Raw genomic sequence first — 15,399 nt, forward strand, 5'->3', positions numbered from 1 at the left:
AATCGCATCTCTCCCCGCTCCGCCCCGCCGCCCAATGGGAGAGGCTCGCGTTTCCCAGCCCCCGCCCCGCCGCTCTCTTCCTGCGGCCTGACAGGTGCGTCACCCCCCTCCCATTGGCCCGCTCGCCCTAGACGGACACCCTCCCGGACCAATCCCCTTCCGAAGGGCGTTCCCCGCAGCACCCTCCGCCCCACCCGCTGAGGGGAGCGAAGCCGCCCTCATTACCTCACGCAGCGCCCGGCGGCTCCCATTGGCCGCTTCCCCCCTCTTCTCCCCGCCCCTCGGTGACGCCACGGCACGGGGGGGGCTGCGATTGGCCGAGCGCGAGGCCGGGCCCGGCTGCGCGAGGCCGAGGGGCGGGCTTAAAGGGGGGCGGCGGCAGCGGGGCCTGGGCGGCGGGCGGCGGGGAGCGGCGCGGCCGGAGCGCGGTGAGGGCCCGGCGGGGCGCGCGGCTTTTAACCAATTTCCCCCTTTCTAACCCCATTTTTGCCACGGGAGGGGAGGGCGGCGAGCGGGGTGGGGCTCCCCGCGGCCTCGGCGCTGTGGGCAGGGGGGGTGGGGGGCTCGGGGCGGGCCCCGCCGCTGGGGCCGGGCGCTCCTCACAGGGAGCCGCTGGCAGTGGGGTGGCGGTTGGGGGGGGGGGGGGGGTTTGATCCCCAACGGCTCCGAGCCCCAACGGCCCCGCCGGTGCCGGGCAGGGAACGCGGCCCCACAGGCACCGGGGTCCCTCGCAGCTGCCCGGGGCAGCCAAGGGGACGTGCACAAAGCCCAGCTGCAGCCGGCCCTCAGCGCGGCCACCCCGTGTGGTGCTGGGGGTGCCGCTGCGGGGTGTGCTGCGGGCGGCAGGTGGCCTGGGCAGCCACAGGAGGGCTTCCACTGTGCGAGTGCGCTGTAAAAGCCAGGAAGCCTTGCCAAGGAGCAGCATTTGGAGTGGCAGCTCTTCACATTATTCGTGTTTTTAATTGTTGTAGCAGAAGGAAAGCACTAGAGGAAAAGGTGCAGGCTGACACAAGGCCCGTGTGAGGAGGGCAGCTCAGCAGTGCAGCTGTGGCGCTCGGCTCCTGAAGCAGCAGAAATCTGTAAAGGCAATGCTGGGCAGTGCACTGCTCAGCCTCTGTGGGTGATGAGAGGAGCCTGGGTGATCGTTCTGAAGGTGTTCATTCCTTCCGCGTAAAATGAGCAAAGCCAGTGCATTGGGCTCTGCTGGGAGCCTGCTGCTGTCGGTAGGTGCAGCCCCACAGAGTGCCGTAGCGGCAGGTACCCCCATGGAAGGCTCAGTAGGCAGGGTGACGCTGAGTGACTGCACTGCCTGGAACCACCCCTGGATGATGCTGGGATTTCACTCCCATGGCAGCTGTAAGCCTTCGTGCTGGGAAGTAGGATCACCAGGCCAACTGAAACACACCAATAGTACATTATTTTAATTTTTATTTGCAATGACTTGTGATTAATCTAGGGTAGTACATTTTTAGGTGCAGGACCTAGAGAGCATAAGTAGTTACAGGCCATGTTTCTTGTGCTGGTACCGTGCTCAGCTCCTGTATAGCGTAGCTAGAAAGAGTGAGCATGATTCAAAAGAAACCAACTTTGAAACACCTTGAATGGCTTTTTCAGTGACTGCATGGCAGACTGGCACTCCAAGGCCACCAGTTCGCCATCATCCATAGGATCCTAACAGGCGAGGCTGAGGGCAGTGCAACGTGTTAAGGGAAATGCTGTGTATCGCTTATTAGTGGGCTGCAGCTGGCTGAAGGAGCTCTGTGCGGGATCCTCTTTGGAAGTTATTCTGTATTCTAACTAGGGCTAAAGTAACGCTTTATTTGGAGATGAAACTGGTTCTTAATAGCTTGTAAATAGGCATCTCTGTAATGCAAAGCGTTTCAGCAGAGCTGAGAGCGTACTGAGCACGTATGGCTGCTTTCTGCAAGGTGGAGTCAGTGACGGAACTGCATCCAGCAGTTATCACGCTTCCAGATCAGTTCCTGTCTTGCTGGTAGTAGGTTGGGCTGGTCTTTATGTACATACCTTGTTCCGTGTCCTTTTTGGCTCCTGTGTCTCAGCTCTTGTTCTGGAATAGGGCAGTTTGTGTTAGTCCTCAAAGAAAAAAAAAAATTCCCCCAAACCCATAATGTAATCACTCCAGGTTCCAGCTAATTGTTTTCCGACCTGCACCTCAGCTCCCAGCAGTTTGCTCGTGTCAGAGCCGGGCCCTCTGTGCGTCAGTTCCTCCGCCCTCGGGTCACGCTGAAGGTCCCCAAGGAAACGTCTTGTCTTTTGGTAGCCGAGCATCTCGCTCTTGTAGTCTGGCTGGGTTTTGGGTAAGAGGAAGGGCCTGTGGCATGGCCCTCTGGCAGGGCTCTGCCTTCCAGACAGGGGATGGGGAAAGGTGAAAACAACATCTGCTGTCCCACCGCTGTCCCAGAGCACGCCCCTGCTCTGCACCTCTGTTTTTGCTGGCTCGGAGCGATGCGGCTCTCTGGCTGCTGAAGAGGAAAAATATCTGGAGGAATTGTGTCCTGGAATGTTTGCCTCAGATGCTTTGGGGCTGGGAGACTGAATTAATTTTTATCGCTTTCCTGAATGGTGCTTGCAATTTTTTACTGCTGGGCTGCTCAGTATCTAGATGGCTGTAGTTAGATAACTGCATTTGATATCGGAGTTTCTTTTAAACATTTGCACAGCTAGGATTTTTTTTTTCTGACAAGTAGCCTGGCTTAATTCTTTTTTTTTCTTTTAACAAGGTTAGCTTTGATTGTCTTAGGAAGAGTCTGGATCTTAACGTTATCATTTTCTCTATAAACTATTCAAAGCAACGTGTGAACAGGTGGTGGTGACTTGTGTGCTGTAGAAAACACTTGGTGTTGACCTCAGTATAACTTGTGCTGTCCTGTCTTTGTCCCTCTCATCCTCTGAATTGTCTTGGTCAGTGTTTTTATGATTCCATATTAAAGAAATCAAGCAAAATGTACTGTCTCAAAACTTAATGTAGTGAGAAAGGGTGGGGTGGGAGGTGGAATATTGGAAACCAGGAGGATAGGAGTAAAAGGAGTAAAAAAAAAAAAAAAAAAAAAAAGAGGAGTAGAGGAAACAGGCAGTGCCAGATGAGGTGGTGTAGGCGAGAGAGCTCTTGCACAAACAATAACAAGACGTTTTTTTAAGAGGGGGGGAAAAAAAAGACTTCTGGAGTTTATACCCAAAGGGGAGCTGTGCGAATGGCTTGAACAGACGAAACACCGAAACTCCAAATACTGCTGAAGTCCTTGTAATTGAACTGCTGATCTAATGAGCATTAAGCTTAGCGCTCATAATGAGCCCATTAAATAGCTACAGAAAATCTTCTGTGTTCTGTGGCTTTGTCTGTTCCTGGCAGGGCACCAATGCAGATGAAAGCAGAATGACACATACGTAATGCAGGCTCCATGGGAGGATCATCTCGTGCCCTGGGAATGGCAGTAATTTTTCAGGCTGGAGTGCCTCCGAAATCTGCAGAGTGTGCAGTGTGTGCGAGGGACAGCCCTTGGCCATGCTGCGAGAGTGAGCTGTTGTAGAGCTGTCCGATGCTGGGTGTGAACGCTGAAGTGATACCTTTCAGCATTTGTGTGTGTAGAGGATCTGTATTGACTGTGCTGAGCCAATAGATGGTCTTTGGCAGTTGGCAAGACAAAGAATATGCTGCAGTCTTTCTCAGAATGTTGTTTTAGCAGAAAGAAGGGAGGCGTTCAAGTGCAAAAATATTGTGTAGGCAGCTATAGTACTGTCCTGGAATCTAATAAATAATAGAGCTCTGGTGATTTTAGCTACTGTTGGTCTTAACTCCAAGAAGCTCTCTTCTTTTACAGCAACATAAAGCTGGGTGCAAAATTAGATCTGAATCCTATTTATATATTGAGTCCTGTTTATCTGTAAGGATGCACACTCATTCTGTGTATTTTTAGGGTGTAAACCAGAGAAGCCTGACGAAACGGAAGACACAGAAAAATTGCAGTCCTTTATTTGGAATACACGTTATGAACCCTTTCTGGAGCATGTCTACAAGTTCTGTGCGCAAGGTAGATATAATGAGTGGGTGCTCTAAGGTGTTAAATCCTGAGGGCTGGGATCACCTTCAATAAAAGGGTCAGCTGGCTGTGACTTGCAGGAACTGGAATGTGCCTGTGAACGGAGCGTTCTCCAGAACTCGCTGCAATGACTTGTCTTATCTGAAGCATTTTCAAGTAGGAAAGACAAACATGTGCAAATAGTTGAAGGACTTGCTGCTTATGACATTTTTTACTGTCTTAAGTAGACTTTAGCCAGGTATTGCATGTGCAGTGAGCACTGGCAAAACTGCATCTCTAATGCTGTTACTTGCTACGTGAGACTCTGTCTAAAAGCACAGCACTTTGAAGGTTATTTGCTTCTCAGGTTTTCATTACTAGAGAAAATTCTATAACTTGGTTGATGGTGCTCAAGGCATAGGTATTGCTACTGGCCCAAGTCTCAAGCATTTCGAAACGCTATCCCCTAAATCGTGCCTGTGACCAGCACAGCTTAGTCACCGGTCTGTAACCTGCAGGTGTGTCCTGGCAGCCTGCGGAATGATTTTGAGGTCTGTACCTAATAGTGATCTCTAGCAGTGTAGCAGTGACCCACTAAGTAGAACAGTCTGTGTGTGTATGTATGTACATATGTGAAACAACATAGGCATAAAAAGGTTGTTAGAGCAAAATTACTTAACCTGGGCTCGATGTCACTGTCAGCCAGTGATTCTCCCACATCGGGAGCAGGCTGCACAATCAGTGCCAAGTGGGATGTTTGTCTTCATGTATTTCACTTCCCACCTGTGCTAAGTTTTCCATAGAAAGCTCTGATTTCTTCTCAGCTTTACTACGGTACTTCTCAGAGACTCTTCAAAGTCGTAGACTTTGAAGTCTATGAATGTGAGGATGCGCGTCAGTGGAAGTGACTTACCTTGATGTGCTGGAAATAGCCTGACTTTAAGCTGATGGTATATATTACCTGCTTCTAGCGCCTAAATAAGTACAAACCTCCGTGTCCTAATCTGCAGATTTCCAACCTAGCCTTGATTGCTTTTGCACTTACAGGCTAGGTTTGATTGAATAAAAATTTATCTAAAAACAAAAACCCAAGATCACTTAAAACAAAACAAAACAACAGAACACCAAAACCCAAGACAAATCTCATCAAACTTGTAATTACTAAGGGTGGGTTTAAGCCTGTGTTAAAATATGTTCCTATGTTAAATACTTTGAATTCCAACCTCTCATGCCCTGGTTCTGTTTTAATCTAACAGAGACCCGAAGCTGAAGAGAAAACTTTGACTGGAGAGCTGAGAACCAGTCCTCCACGAACCTCTACGAAGAAACAGTTACCTTCTATCCCAAAGAACGCTGTGCCAATAACCAAGCCTGCCTCCCCTGCCGCGTCATCCCAGTCGACAAATGGAACACATGCTTCTTACGGGCCTTTTTATTTGGAATATTCCCTCCTAGCAGAATTGTGGGTTTTCACTATTTTTTTTCTGTTATAGGTTACTGGGTGTATGCTTCAGTGAAAAAATAACTTGTAGGGGTCTAGTGCTTGTGTGGTGTCTGCCACAGCCCCTAAAGAATGCAGTAAAACCCTGTGCTACACCAAATTCTTCTGGAGCAGCAACCTCCACCTCTTGAGGTGGCAGGGGAGAAGAAGGGATGAAATTGTAAGGGCTGTGTTTAGATGTGATTTTCTGAATTTTAGTATTTCTCAGTCTTCAAGTAAAAACATTTTGGGTCTACCAAAGCTGGTCTACCTGACCACTTACCCTCAAAGCGTTTTGGTCAGAAATACCTCATTTGTTAAACAATCAATAATACAGAAGCCAGCAGATGTTTAGTAGGAAGGTGGTTATGAAGGTAGGGCGCTGTATAATGGAATTAGGATGTGGAACACTTGAAAGTGCTTATTAAGTGGATATTAGGAAGGCTGTGTGTCTTCCTGTCTTTAATGGTACTTGAGAGGGAGGAGTCACTGCAATTTAAAGAGTTGTTGTTGGATCAGTTTGATCAGTTTTATTTGATCCAGTCTAGTGATGTGCAGAGTGCTGTGGGAGCACACACACAAAGCTGTATGTCTGCAAAACTTAACAGTTATATGGGGTTACTTAAACTGTTTTATGCCATAAAGCTGGAGAGACTTTGTCGGTAGTAGACATATTGGATTCTCAAGTATGCAGTGCCTTTTGGAATGAAATCCCTGGAGTCCTGATGCAATACTGAGCTTCAGATCTTGCATTTAACCATTAAGTTGAAAGTGAGAACTCTCTAAATGTAAAATGTGGTGTTCAGGCAACTGATTCTGACTTCTTAATTCAAGAAAAATGTCTTTCTTCTGCAGCATGCAGGAATACTTTGTATTCTTCTTGTTTAACAATTTCACATACAGCATGGAAATAGTTAGCAGAGAGATGTGTTAGTGTTTTTCTTTAAGATCATTGTTTACTAGTGCAAGTGTGCTGAGTTTAATTTAATAGGCCAGTATGGCAACTAACTGGAAAACGTATGAAGTGAGTATTTCAGATGATCATTTATGGTATTCAGTAGAATCTGCATACCTTACAACTGTAGCTGATTAGATTTAGAAGGAAGTTTTTGTGTTCATTAATTGGAAGAATAGAAAAAGTAGCACGATTTTTCTCTGCAGTGCTGATGTTTATCAAATGGAGCTTCCTAAAGAATAAAGGAAGAGGGAGAAAATCTTTCCTTAATTCAAGGGTCATTGATGACTGAAGTAACTGAAGATAATTCGATCATCTTCACAATAAATGAATTAACAAATAAGTGCAAGTTTACAAAAATGCATTGGTCCCTACTAATGAGATGCTGTAATCACTTGATGTAGATCTCTAATATACCCAGCCTGTCTTTTCTGTTCTCTGTTACTTTGTTTGGTCTCTTGCCAGTAGGATTCCTGGTTGACCTGCCACATAGTCTTATCTAAAACTGAAAATTTGTTTAAAATTAAAGGTTTGGTACACTTTCAGAATTAACTGGAATTGAATGCAAGCCTCTGTTCAAAGAAATTTAGTAGCAATCCTTTTTTTACTCTTTACTTTGAAACTGGGAATTCAGTAGAAAAGTGGAAATCACACAGTGCTGAGAAGCATTAAATGCATCTTCCGGGGAAATAAGTTATTTCCATTTCTCTGCTTACAGAGAGAAAATATTTCTCAGGAGAAATAATATTGCCTCTTAATAGCTTTTTAAGTGGAGAGCTAGGAAAAGCAGAGTGAAAGTATATGGTTTGGCTAGTTACCTGCCGCCTCCTCTGAGCAATCAGCCCTTGGGAATTGAGTATAAGTTCGTGGAAGAAGTCTCCTGTTAAACTACTGGCCGTACGTTCTGGCTTTACTGTTGTCAGCTTGCTGTAGGTTTAATGCAGTTGTGGAGCTATTCTAAATACTGATTCTAATTGCAGTACCTTGGTTGTTAAGCAGAAACTGCCAGGTGTCTACGTGCAGCCATCTTACAGATCAGCATTAAGTAAGTTTAAACTTTAACTTTTAAAATTGCAATACATGCTTGTTTTTAAATTCTTCAAATTTCTCAAGAAAACTTTCTCACTTGCAGTGTGGTTTGGAGTAATATTCATAAGACATGGGCTCTACCAGGATGGTGTGTTTAAATTTACTGTCTATATTCCTGATAACTACCCAGATGGAGACTGCCCGGTAAGTGGACGTGGTTGTGTGTGTCTTGGGGTTTTCTGGTGCTCTAAGTCCGGCTTCCTGTTAAAGTTAACGCGCCAGGTAGCTTCTCATTTCATTGAACTAGTTCTGTTCAGTTGGCTGGGCATGTTTGTGAGCCATCTTGTATATATTTCCTAATGTCTGTGGAAGGAAGTTGTTGCTCTGATTACTGAGACTGGTGTAGAGAGAATTCTATGAGCTTAGATTAATTAGAGTATTCAAGTAAGCAACCAGTTCTTTACCACAACATTTGATCTGCTACTTCCTTGGCAAGGAACTTGAAGTTGAAGCACTTAGTGTACAAATTCTGAGTAGCCTATAATGGAACATAAAATGCAGGCTCTTGTGCTGTGCTTGCTACAGTGCTGCAGGATTTCTTGCCTGTGTCTGTTTTAAAATGCATTGAAACAAAGGACTAAGATCTTGAGTTGAAAGTTGGTAAAATAGAGGGAAAGGGAATAGATAATCTGCTGTCACTTTTTCTTCTCTAGGGAAAAGAATACAAGTTATTACATTCCTGTTTAAAAAAAAAAAAATCCCCATCAAAACAAAAACACACATGTGGCAATCGGACTCTTTCCAGAGCGGAGCATCCGGCCCCCTTGGCCAGATTTCTTTAACAGGAAGATCGGGGGTGGGTGTATGGAACTGCTGTAGCTGAGAAGGAGTTGCTATGTCAGGAAGCTGTCTGCTTGGTGTCAAGTTTTGTGTAAAGCTATCACCTTTAAAAGGACGGAATTAGTAGGAATCAGTATCTTGAAAAGATTTTAAAGAAACTCATATGCCTCTCATATATCCATAATGTTTTTTACTAGCATAGGGCTTTCAAACCTTGTTAGAATATTTTTCTTTTGGAGCAGCACACAAATGCGAGAGGAAACTAACTGTGCACAACTAAAGACACCATGGTGACATCACAGTTTACTTAAAAATGTGTAGGATAAAAAAAACTATTGCATGTAGCTCAAGTATTTAAAAAGCTTTCAGTTACTAATAGCTGAGGGTTGTTTTTGGCTTTAATCTGATTTTATCTGATATTACCTGTGTTGGCACACAGGATTAGTTTCCTGATTTGGTAATGAGCATGAAAGAGGACAAGACCCTGCACGTAGCCTGGGTATGTTGGGTTACAGTTTCACAGTTGCTTTAAATCACTTCAGGGTGTTTTCCTGTTATCTAGTACTAGTTGATTAGTATTTGGAAGCAACATCTGACTGACCAAAACAAACAAACAACCACCAAAAAACCTTCACCCAATAGTTTTAACGTTAGGATTCTTCTTTTTTCTAACTCAGCGCTTGGTTTTTGATCTGCCTGTCTTCCATCCGCTAGTAGATCCCATGTCTGGTGAACTGGATGTGAAAAGAGCGTTTGCAAAATGGAGGTTAGTGGTAACATTTTGATGGGTAGCTTGAAAGAGGCTCTTTCCCTTCTTCACCATGTTTTGTTCTTTTTAGGCGAAATCATAATCACATATGGCAAGTACTAATGTATGCTCGCAGAGTCTTCTACAAGATTGACACAACTAGTCCTCTGAACCCTGAGGCTGCAGTGCTGTAAGTATCGTCTGTGTTTATAGACATAGTCTCTTAAGAGATTTTTTTGCACAGAAGTGTAGAAACGAGATCTGTACAATCAACTCATGGTCTTTACCTTTGGAGATGGTTGCATTAGAAACTTAATTTGAGGCTTTTGCCAAATCTGTTCGTGCTTCCGGAGCAAACCTGTGCTTCTTTGCAGTTAAGTGACATCGCTTATTTCTCTGTTGTAGGTATGAAAAAGATATTCAGCTGTTCAAAAGTAAAGTGGTGGACAGTGTCAAACTATGCAGCAGTCACTTATTTGATCAGCCCAAAATAGAGGATCCCTATGCAATCGTGTAAGTACTATGAGCAAATTCACCACATCCTAATTTTTTGAGAACAAGTTTTGGTATAATTTTTATTGAAGCCTTTCCCTGCAAACAGATTAAAGTAGGCTGTCCTTTTGTTTTGTATGTTTGTAAGTACCTTAATTATTCCTGTGCTCGTTTCCTTCTGTGTAATATTGAGTAAATCTTAAATAGTGAGACAGTGTATTTAATGCTGAAAAGATCCATGCCACTGTGAGTTAAGTTCTCAAGAAATGTATGTTTTAACACTGATAACTCAGATTTGTAGCTGACTTGAAATTCATCAAACTAGACCAAGGAAAACTGCTGTGTTTTGCTGTACTGCTGCTTTGTGCTTTAGTTTCCAAAACTGTGAGGTAAGAGAGAACTGTACTTTCTCCATAGTTTTTCTCCTTGGAATCCAGCTGTACACGATGAAGCCAGAGAGAAGATGTTGACTCAGAAGGTACGCACAAAGTCCCGATTCTGACTGTAAAAAGGGCTTGTTGCTTGAAAAGGCAAGGAAGGTTCCGTGTCTCTTTGAGATGAGCACGTACCAGGCAGACCTTTTCTGTATCTGCAGTCGTGAGGAAACTGAATTGGAGTCCTAACTGAGCAGTTATGTCACTGTTCTAACTTCAGTGTGTTAAGCAATTAATTGTTCAGCCAGCTAGAAAGCTTTGTTGGGCTGAGTACAATTGTTGGCAAATTTGGCAGATTTTTTGTTTGGAGATGGAAGGGGAGGGAATAAGGAGAAAGGAGAGATTTGCTGACTGCCTGTTTAGCTTGTCCTGCATTTGTCACGGTCAGTAGTGCTGCATAACCTGACAGTCCCCGCCTTTGTTCTTCTCTGTTGTGGAAAGATGTTTAATTATTTAATAAAAACTTGAAGGCTTTCTTCTCATTGAAACCCTTTCAAGCAGCACAAGCAGAGTACCTTGCTAACGTTTCTGATGCTGCTGTTTCCTAGTAAGGCACTGTCTGCTAATCGAAGGCTGCTTACAGTTGCATCTATCACAAAGCACTCTGATAGGGCAAGAATGTTACAGTTTGTGACAACTTTCACCTGAGCAATACCTTTGATATTTGTAATGCCAAGGGGCAGTAACACTCAAACAATGGCCCTTTATCTATGCTGGAGCTGAAGTAGTGATGGTAACTATCTAATGGCTTTTGAGCATATAAATGCACACAGGACCAGAGGGTAGAAGAGGTTTTCTTGTCTTTCTTGGAAATAAAGCCAAATGGAATAAGCCTGCATTCTGAAAAACCTAAGGCTTTAAAAATATTCTCTGAAAACATACTGTCCCTGTCAATCAATTTATTATTTTTATTTTTCAAATCATTCTTTGCACTGAACAAGAGCTGGCAAACAGCAGTTCTGGGTCTGCCTGGAGTGGCGTGACAAGTCATTCCATTCACTGTGCCTCAGGATTGTGAAATGGTGCCTCGTGGCCTTGTTGGGCTGGCAGGGAGGTGCACTCTGAATGTGTTAGGTAGTGCACGTATGGCACTTCAGTTGTTGGAGTAGTTTGTCGATAGCAAGACTAGCCTGATTTCCATGGCTTAGGAGACTTGTTCCAAAACATCACTGTAGCTGAGAATCTTCTTTGCTTTCCCTGTAAAAGGAAGTTCCCAAGTCCTGAGTTCTCTCTCTCTCCCTGCTGCTGCAATCCTGGCTCATTTGGTTATTGTTGTTGTAATTCCTGTACCTCAGGAGCCACGCTGGAGCTGTTAGTGTCGAGCTAATGGCTGACATGTTTTGATTTGGATTGACTCTTCTTTCTGTAGAACCAAAAAATTTGGCAAATTGCAGTGCAGTGGTGCTGGGCTACGGTCTCCAATCAAAATGCTCCATCCAAAGAGTATCTCTTAATCTTTACAGTATAATGGGGTAGTAATATGTGAACTAAGACATTAAAACTCTCCTGTGGTGTCAGGGTAGTTCTACAGAAGCCATGCACATCCACAGAAATTAAAGCAATAGACTTAGTTCTGTTCCTCGTTGAGGAGAGCAAACAATACCACTTTTCAGCTTGTATTTGCCAAACTTAAAATGGGTGGGAGAGGACAAGAGAGTTTGGGGTACCAAATAATTCTGACTTTAATTTTCTTCTACCTAGAAGAAGCCAGAAGATCAGCACTGCAAAAGCATGCATGTTTCTGGCCTCTCATGGGTCAAGCCTGGCTCAGTTCAGCCTTTCAGCAAAGAAGAGAAGACACTGCCTACCTAGCTCTTTTGGACTGTGGTGCACGCAACACTTTCTGCGGGTGGAGGGAATGTAATGGAGGGAGAAACAGCAAAGCAGCAGTTTCCTTCTTGACTATGGATTAGCAAAAACTGAACGGTAGCAGTGACTCCAGTAAACCTGCTTGATGGATTGCTGACTCAACGTTTTACATATGCATTAGGTTTTAAAGGCTTGCCTGGAGTTTGGAAGCATCTCTGAACACTGCAGTACTTCTACCTGAAGACTGTCTAGGGTGGGTAATTCCTCAGGGCTCTGAAATGCCTGGAGGTTTTGGGTTGGTTTTTAAGCTTTTATTTTTTCCCTCCAGGAATAGCAATTTTTTTTCTAAATCTTAAATTGCTGGCAGAAATATTAGCAGGAAATATGATGCCAGAGGTAAGCTGTGTTCATGTAAACTAATATAGCAGAGTTAAACACTATATTTAATGGTTTTAAATACTTCGGTTTCTATTGTAAATATGTTAGGATTTGAAATTGTAAATAGGTGGTTCAATGACTCCATTTAGCACTTTCCAGAGGTAAAGCTGAGGATGACACTCAGTGTATGATGTATTATTGATTTGTAAATGGATGTTGTCACTAAAGCACACGTTAGTCTGACGGGGTGAAAGCAGAATGTCAGGCTTAGTAGACTTTTATTCCATAAACACTAAAATCCAAGCTTTTAACGGTGGTCTCTTAAGCTAATAAAATCTTAGATGATTTTAGATTCACTAGGTGGCCACACTGAAGGGATAACTAGGATAGCTCGACTAATGTGTGTTAATAGTGACACCTTAAGAAAATAAAAAGAAATGATGATCTTGCTTTTGTCCCTCTGTTCATCTGTACTCTAGACACTTAGCAAAGACTGGCACTGGAGTGGAAGCACCTGGCTGCACAAGTACTTGCAGGCACCCTGTTACGTTCTGCAGAGACTGGTTGAACAGTTTGGTTCCACGTCTAGGAAAACGTTTTAAAGCTGGTGTAAGCTTAGGACAGAGTCTTTTTGTTTCCACAAGTCTTCCTAGCATCATAACCCAGCAAAATGTCTTATTCTTGTCTAACAGGATTTTCCTATAGCTTCAGTACTTGTGATGCCAGCCTCTTACAGCTGGCGTGCTTTTCCTTTAACTCCTCATACCTGTACTGATGGCAGTAGTGCAACAAACAAGTTACTGGTGACTTCATGTATAAATATGATGTGAGCTTTTGTTTTTCTTTGTTTTTGTCTGACAGAAGCTACACCCACTTGTCCTATAACAGGCTTTCTAATTTTTGAGAACAAATCCTTAGTTTTTAAGGAAAGGTACAATGAACTCACAAGTAATATGTTACAATATACCAAATGATTGACTTAATGTGCTGGTAAGGGTGACTTGCGTGGTTTCTATAGTGTTATATGAATTAAGTAATTATTCTCCTCCAGGTAATGCTGAAGCCTTAATGCATGACGGTGCTTTCTGCCTTTTCAAGTTTCTGCCTTTGGGATGCAGTGGTTTCCTGGGGCTGCCTGGAGTGATGCCAGGAGTGCTGGAATTCCTGTTCAGATGAAGAGTGCAGGGGGTATGTGGAGAACAGCAGGCCTCTTGAGGCAACAAAGCATATCCAAAGGTGCATTCTGTGGGGCTGCTCTTCCTTCAATTTCCATAATTTTCAGTCATAAAGAGGGTCTGTTACAGGGCCTAGGTTCTTTCTGAAATTTAGTACTTCCATTGGTACTCGTAGTAAGAGAAATACAATTTAGAGTGGCTCTTTGCTAAACAAATTTGAGGTTAAAGTAAGAGGAACTCAAAGTCTCAGTTACCAGCCAGGTGCTTCTGAAAAAGGTACGTGCAGCTGAACTTGTATGCGGCTCTGAAAGCTGCTGGTGCCACTTTGCATGAGGTGCAGATCTGTGTAAATGGTCATGTAAATAAGGGCAGCCAACTGACACATACTTATTGGCTTTAATGCACTGCGTTCTGCCTTTGGTTTTCTCTTGTTACAAACTATTGAAAGTGGTGTTCTAACCGTGCTGGAAACATGGGAGTGCTCCCCCTCAGGGGCACTGATGGCACCCCTGGCGTCTCCTGGGCCAGGCTGGCCCCTGGCAGCCCCAGGGGGCTCCTGGCTTCCCCGCCAGGCACAGCCCTGCGCCTGTCTCCTGCTGCTGTCTCCCCGGGATCTTCGCTGGAGAGGCTGGAGGCAGCGTCCGTCCCTCACAGAAAAGGGTGAGTGAGCGCCGGGAGGCAGCAAGGGGCAGGCAGGCTCCTGCTTGGCCACCTGCCTCTCCTGCCAGGGAAGAGCTTGCAGGTGGCACGGGACCGGGCTGTAGCTGGGACTGTAGCGTGGGACTTCACTTGTTTGTTGCCATAAGTAGTTCCGAAATGTTGAGTGGAAAGGCTGCTGAGCTGCTGCGAGTGGTTGTACACGTGGACTGGGGTCAAAGAAGGCGACTGTCCAAAGTCCATGTTTTGCAAGAGACTGCTTTGGTGGTTGGGCACGTTTTGCTTTCTTTTTTTTTTTTTTATTATTATTATTTTTCTTTATTTTTTTCATACTAGCAATTTTACAAACCTGAAGGCAGTGCACAGGGGGAAGGGCCTTTCTCTCTCTTTCCTGGTGTCTCTTATTTAACGCTGTGTTTGGCAGTGGATGTTGTTAGAAGTGGGGCTGCAGGAAGGAGCTCACGTGCAGCTTGCATCTTCCCCAGCACTTCTGTGCCCGGGGCATGGGCTGCGCTCAGCCCTACGCATGGCACAGTGTGCAGCAGCCTGCCAGCTGCCTGACAACTGTCTTAATACTCAGAAAATGTTTTTTCTTGTTGCTCTGGTACCTTTCTCTTGGTTCCTGTGAAGCTGATCTGCTGTGGGGGGAAAAAAAATCCTTCATAAGCTTTTCTGGCTATTTGCATTCTAGGGTAGCAATACCTGATAACACTAAACAGGCATTTGTTCCTTTTCACCCCATGCTCTGCTCATGGTGTGTGCTGTCAGTCGTTACCCTTTATAAAATGTGTTTATCCAGTGAAGCGTGGCTGCAGCTTTTCTGCTAGGGAGGCTCTAGAATGGGTACAGCATACTGAGAGGGGACTTGAAGGCAGTGTTGGACTTGCAGAAACTTGTGAGAGGAACTCTGGATGTCCTTGTAACTCAGTGCAAAGGAAAAATACGGCTCTGTCACCGACCCTGTCGCATCTGTGTGGCATCGGTGCCCCTACTAGCCTGTGTATCTCAGACTCTGATGGGCTGAGTGTGTTGGAATTGTCACAGCTCTGTTGGAACTTGATTAGGAGACAGAAATGGAGTAACTGATTGGAAAGCTGAGCTTCTATTGCACGGAAAGTGGTGGTGGGGTTTTGTTTCACGGAAAATGCGTGGGGAACGTGTTTTGAGAGCCCAGGCACAAGCCTGCAGTGAAGCTGCTAAAATACTGTGAGCATTAAGTGTCTTGCTGCTGTTTGTTTTACGCTTTTCTGGGGAATTGAGATTTAAATACTTCCAATTCAGTTTGTGAAAGGTTCAGTGAAACAGAGACATGGGCCTGGAATTTTGGCTGAGCACAATGTGCCAGCTAGGCAGGGAGACAGAACC

General features: G+C 44.7%; 1 protein-coding gene across 2 annotated transcripts; it reads left to right on the forward strand.

Moving 5' to 3' along the window:
* Positions 1 to 306: 306 nt before the first annotated feature.
* AKTIP (AKT interacting protein) lies at positions 307 to 12,651 on the forward strand. 2 transcript variants are annotated; one of them, XM_027467017.3, is made up of 10 exons: positions 307 to 428; positions 3,936 to 4,049; positions 5,294 to 5,499; positions 7,453 to 7,517; positions 7,605 to 7,705; positions 9,019 to 9,107; positions 9,181 to 9,279; positions 9,495 to 9,602; positions 9,999 to 10,059; positions 11,717 to 12,651. In XM_027467017.3, the coding sequence occupies exons 2-10, from the start codon at positions 4,008 to 4,010 to the stop codon at positions 11,825 to 11,827; spliced, it is 882 nt and encodes a 293-aa protein (XP_027322818.1). In that variant the 5' UTR covers positions 307 to 428; positions 3,936 to 4,007; the 3' UTR covers positions 11,828 to 12,651. The 2 variants fall into 2 exon arrangements, with proteins under 2 accessions (XP_027322818.1, XP_071899988.1); XM_072043887.1 differs by lacking the exon at positions 307 to 428 and having other exon boundaries at positions 11,720 to 12,651.
* Positions 12,652 to 15,399: the final 2,748 nt, after the last annotated feature.

Source organism: Anas platyrhynchos, chromosome 12 (genome assembly GCF_047663525.1).
Source record: "Anas platyrhynchos isolate ZD024472 breed Pekin duck chromosome 12, IASCAAS_PekinDuck_T2T, whole genome shotgun sequence".
In the NCBI taxonomy this organism is placed as follows: Eukaryota; Metazoa; Chordata; class Aves; order Anseriformes; family Anatidae; genus Anas; species Anas platyrhynchos.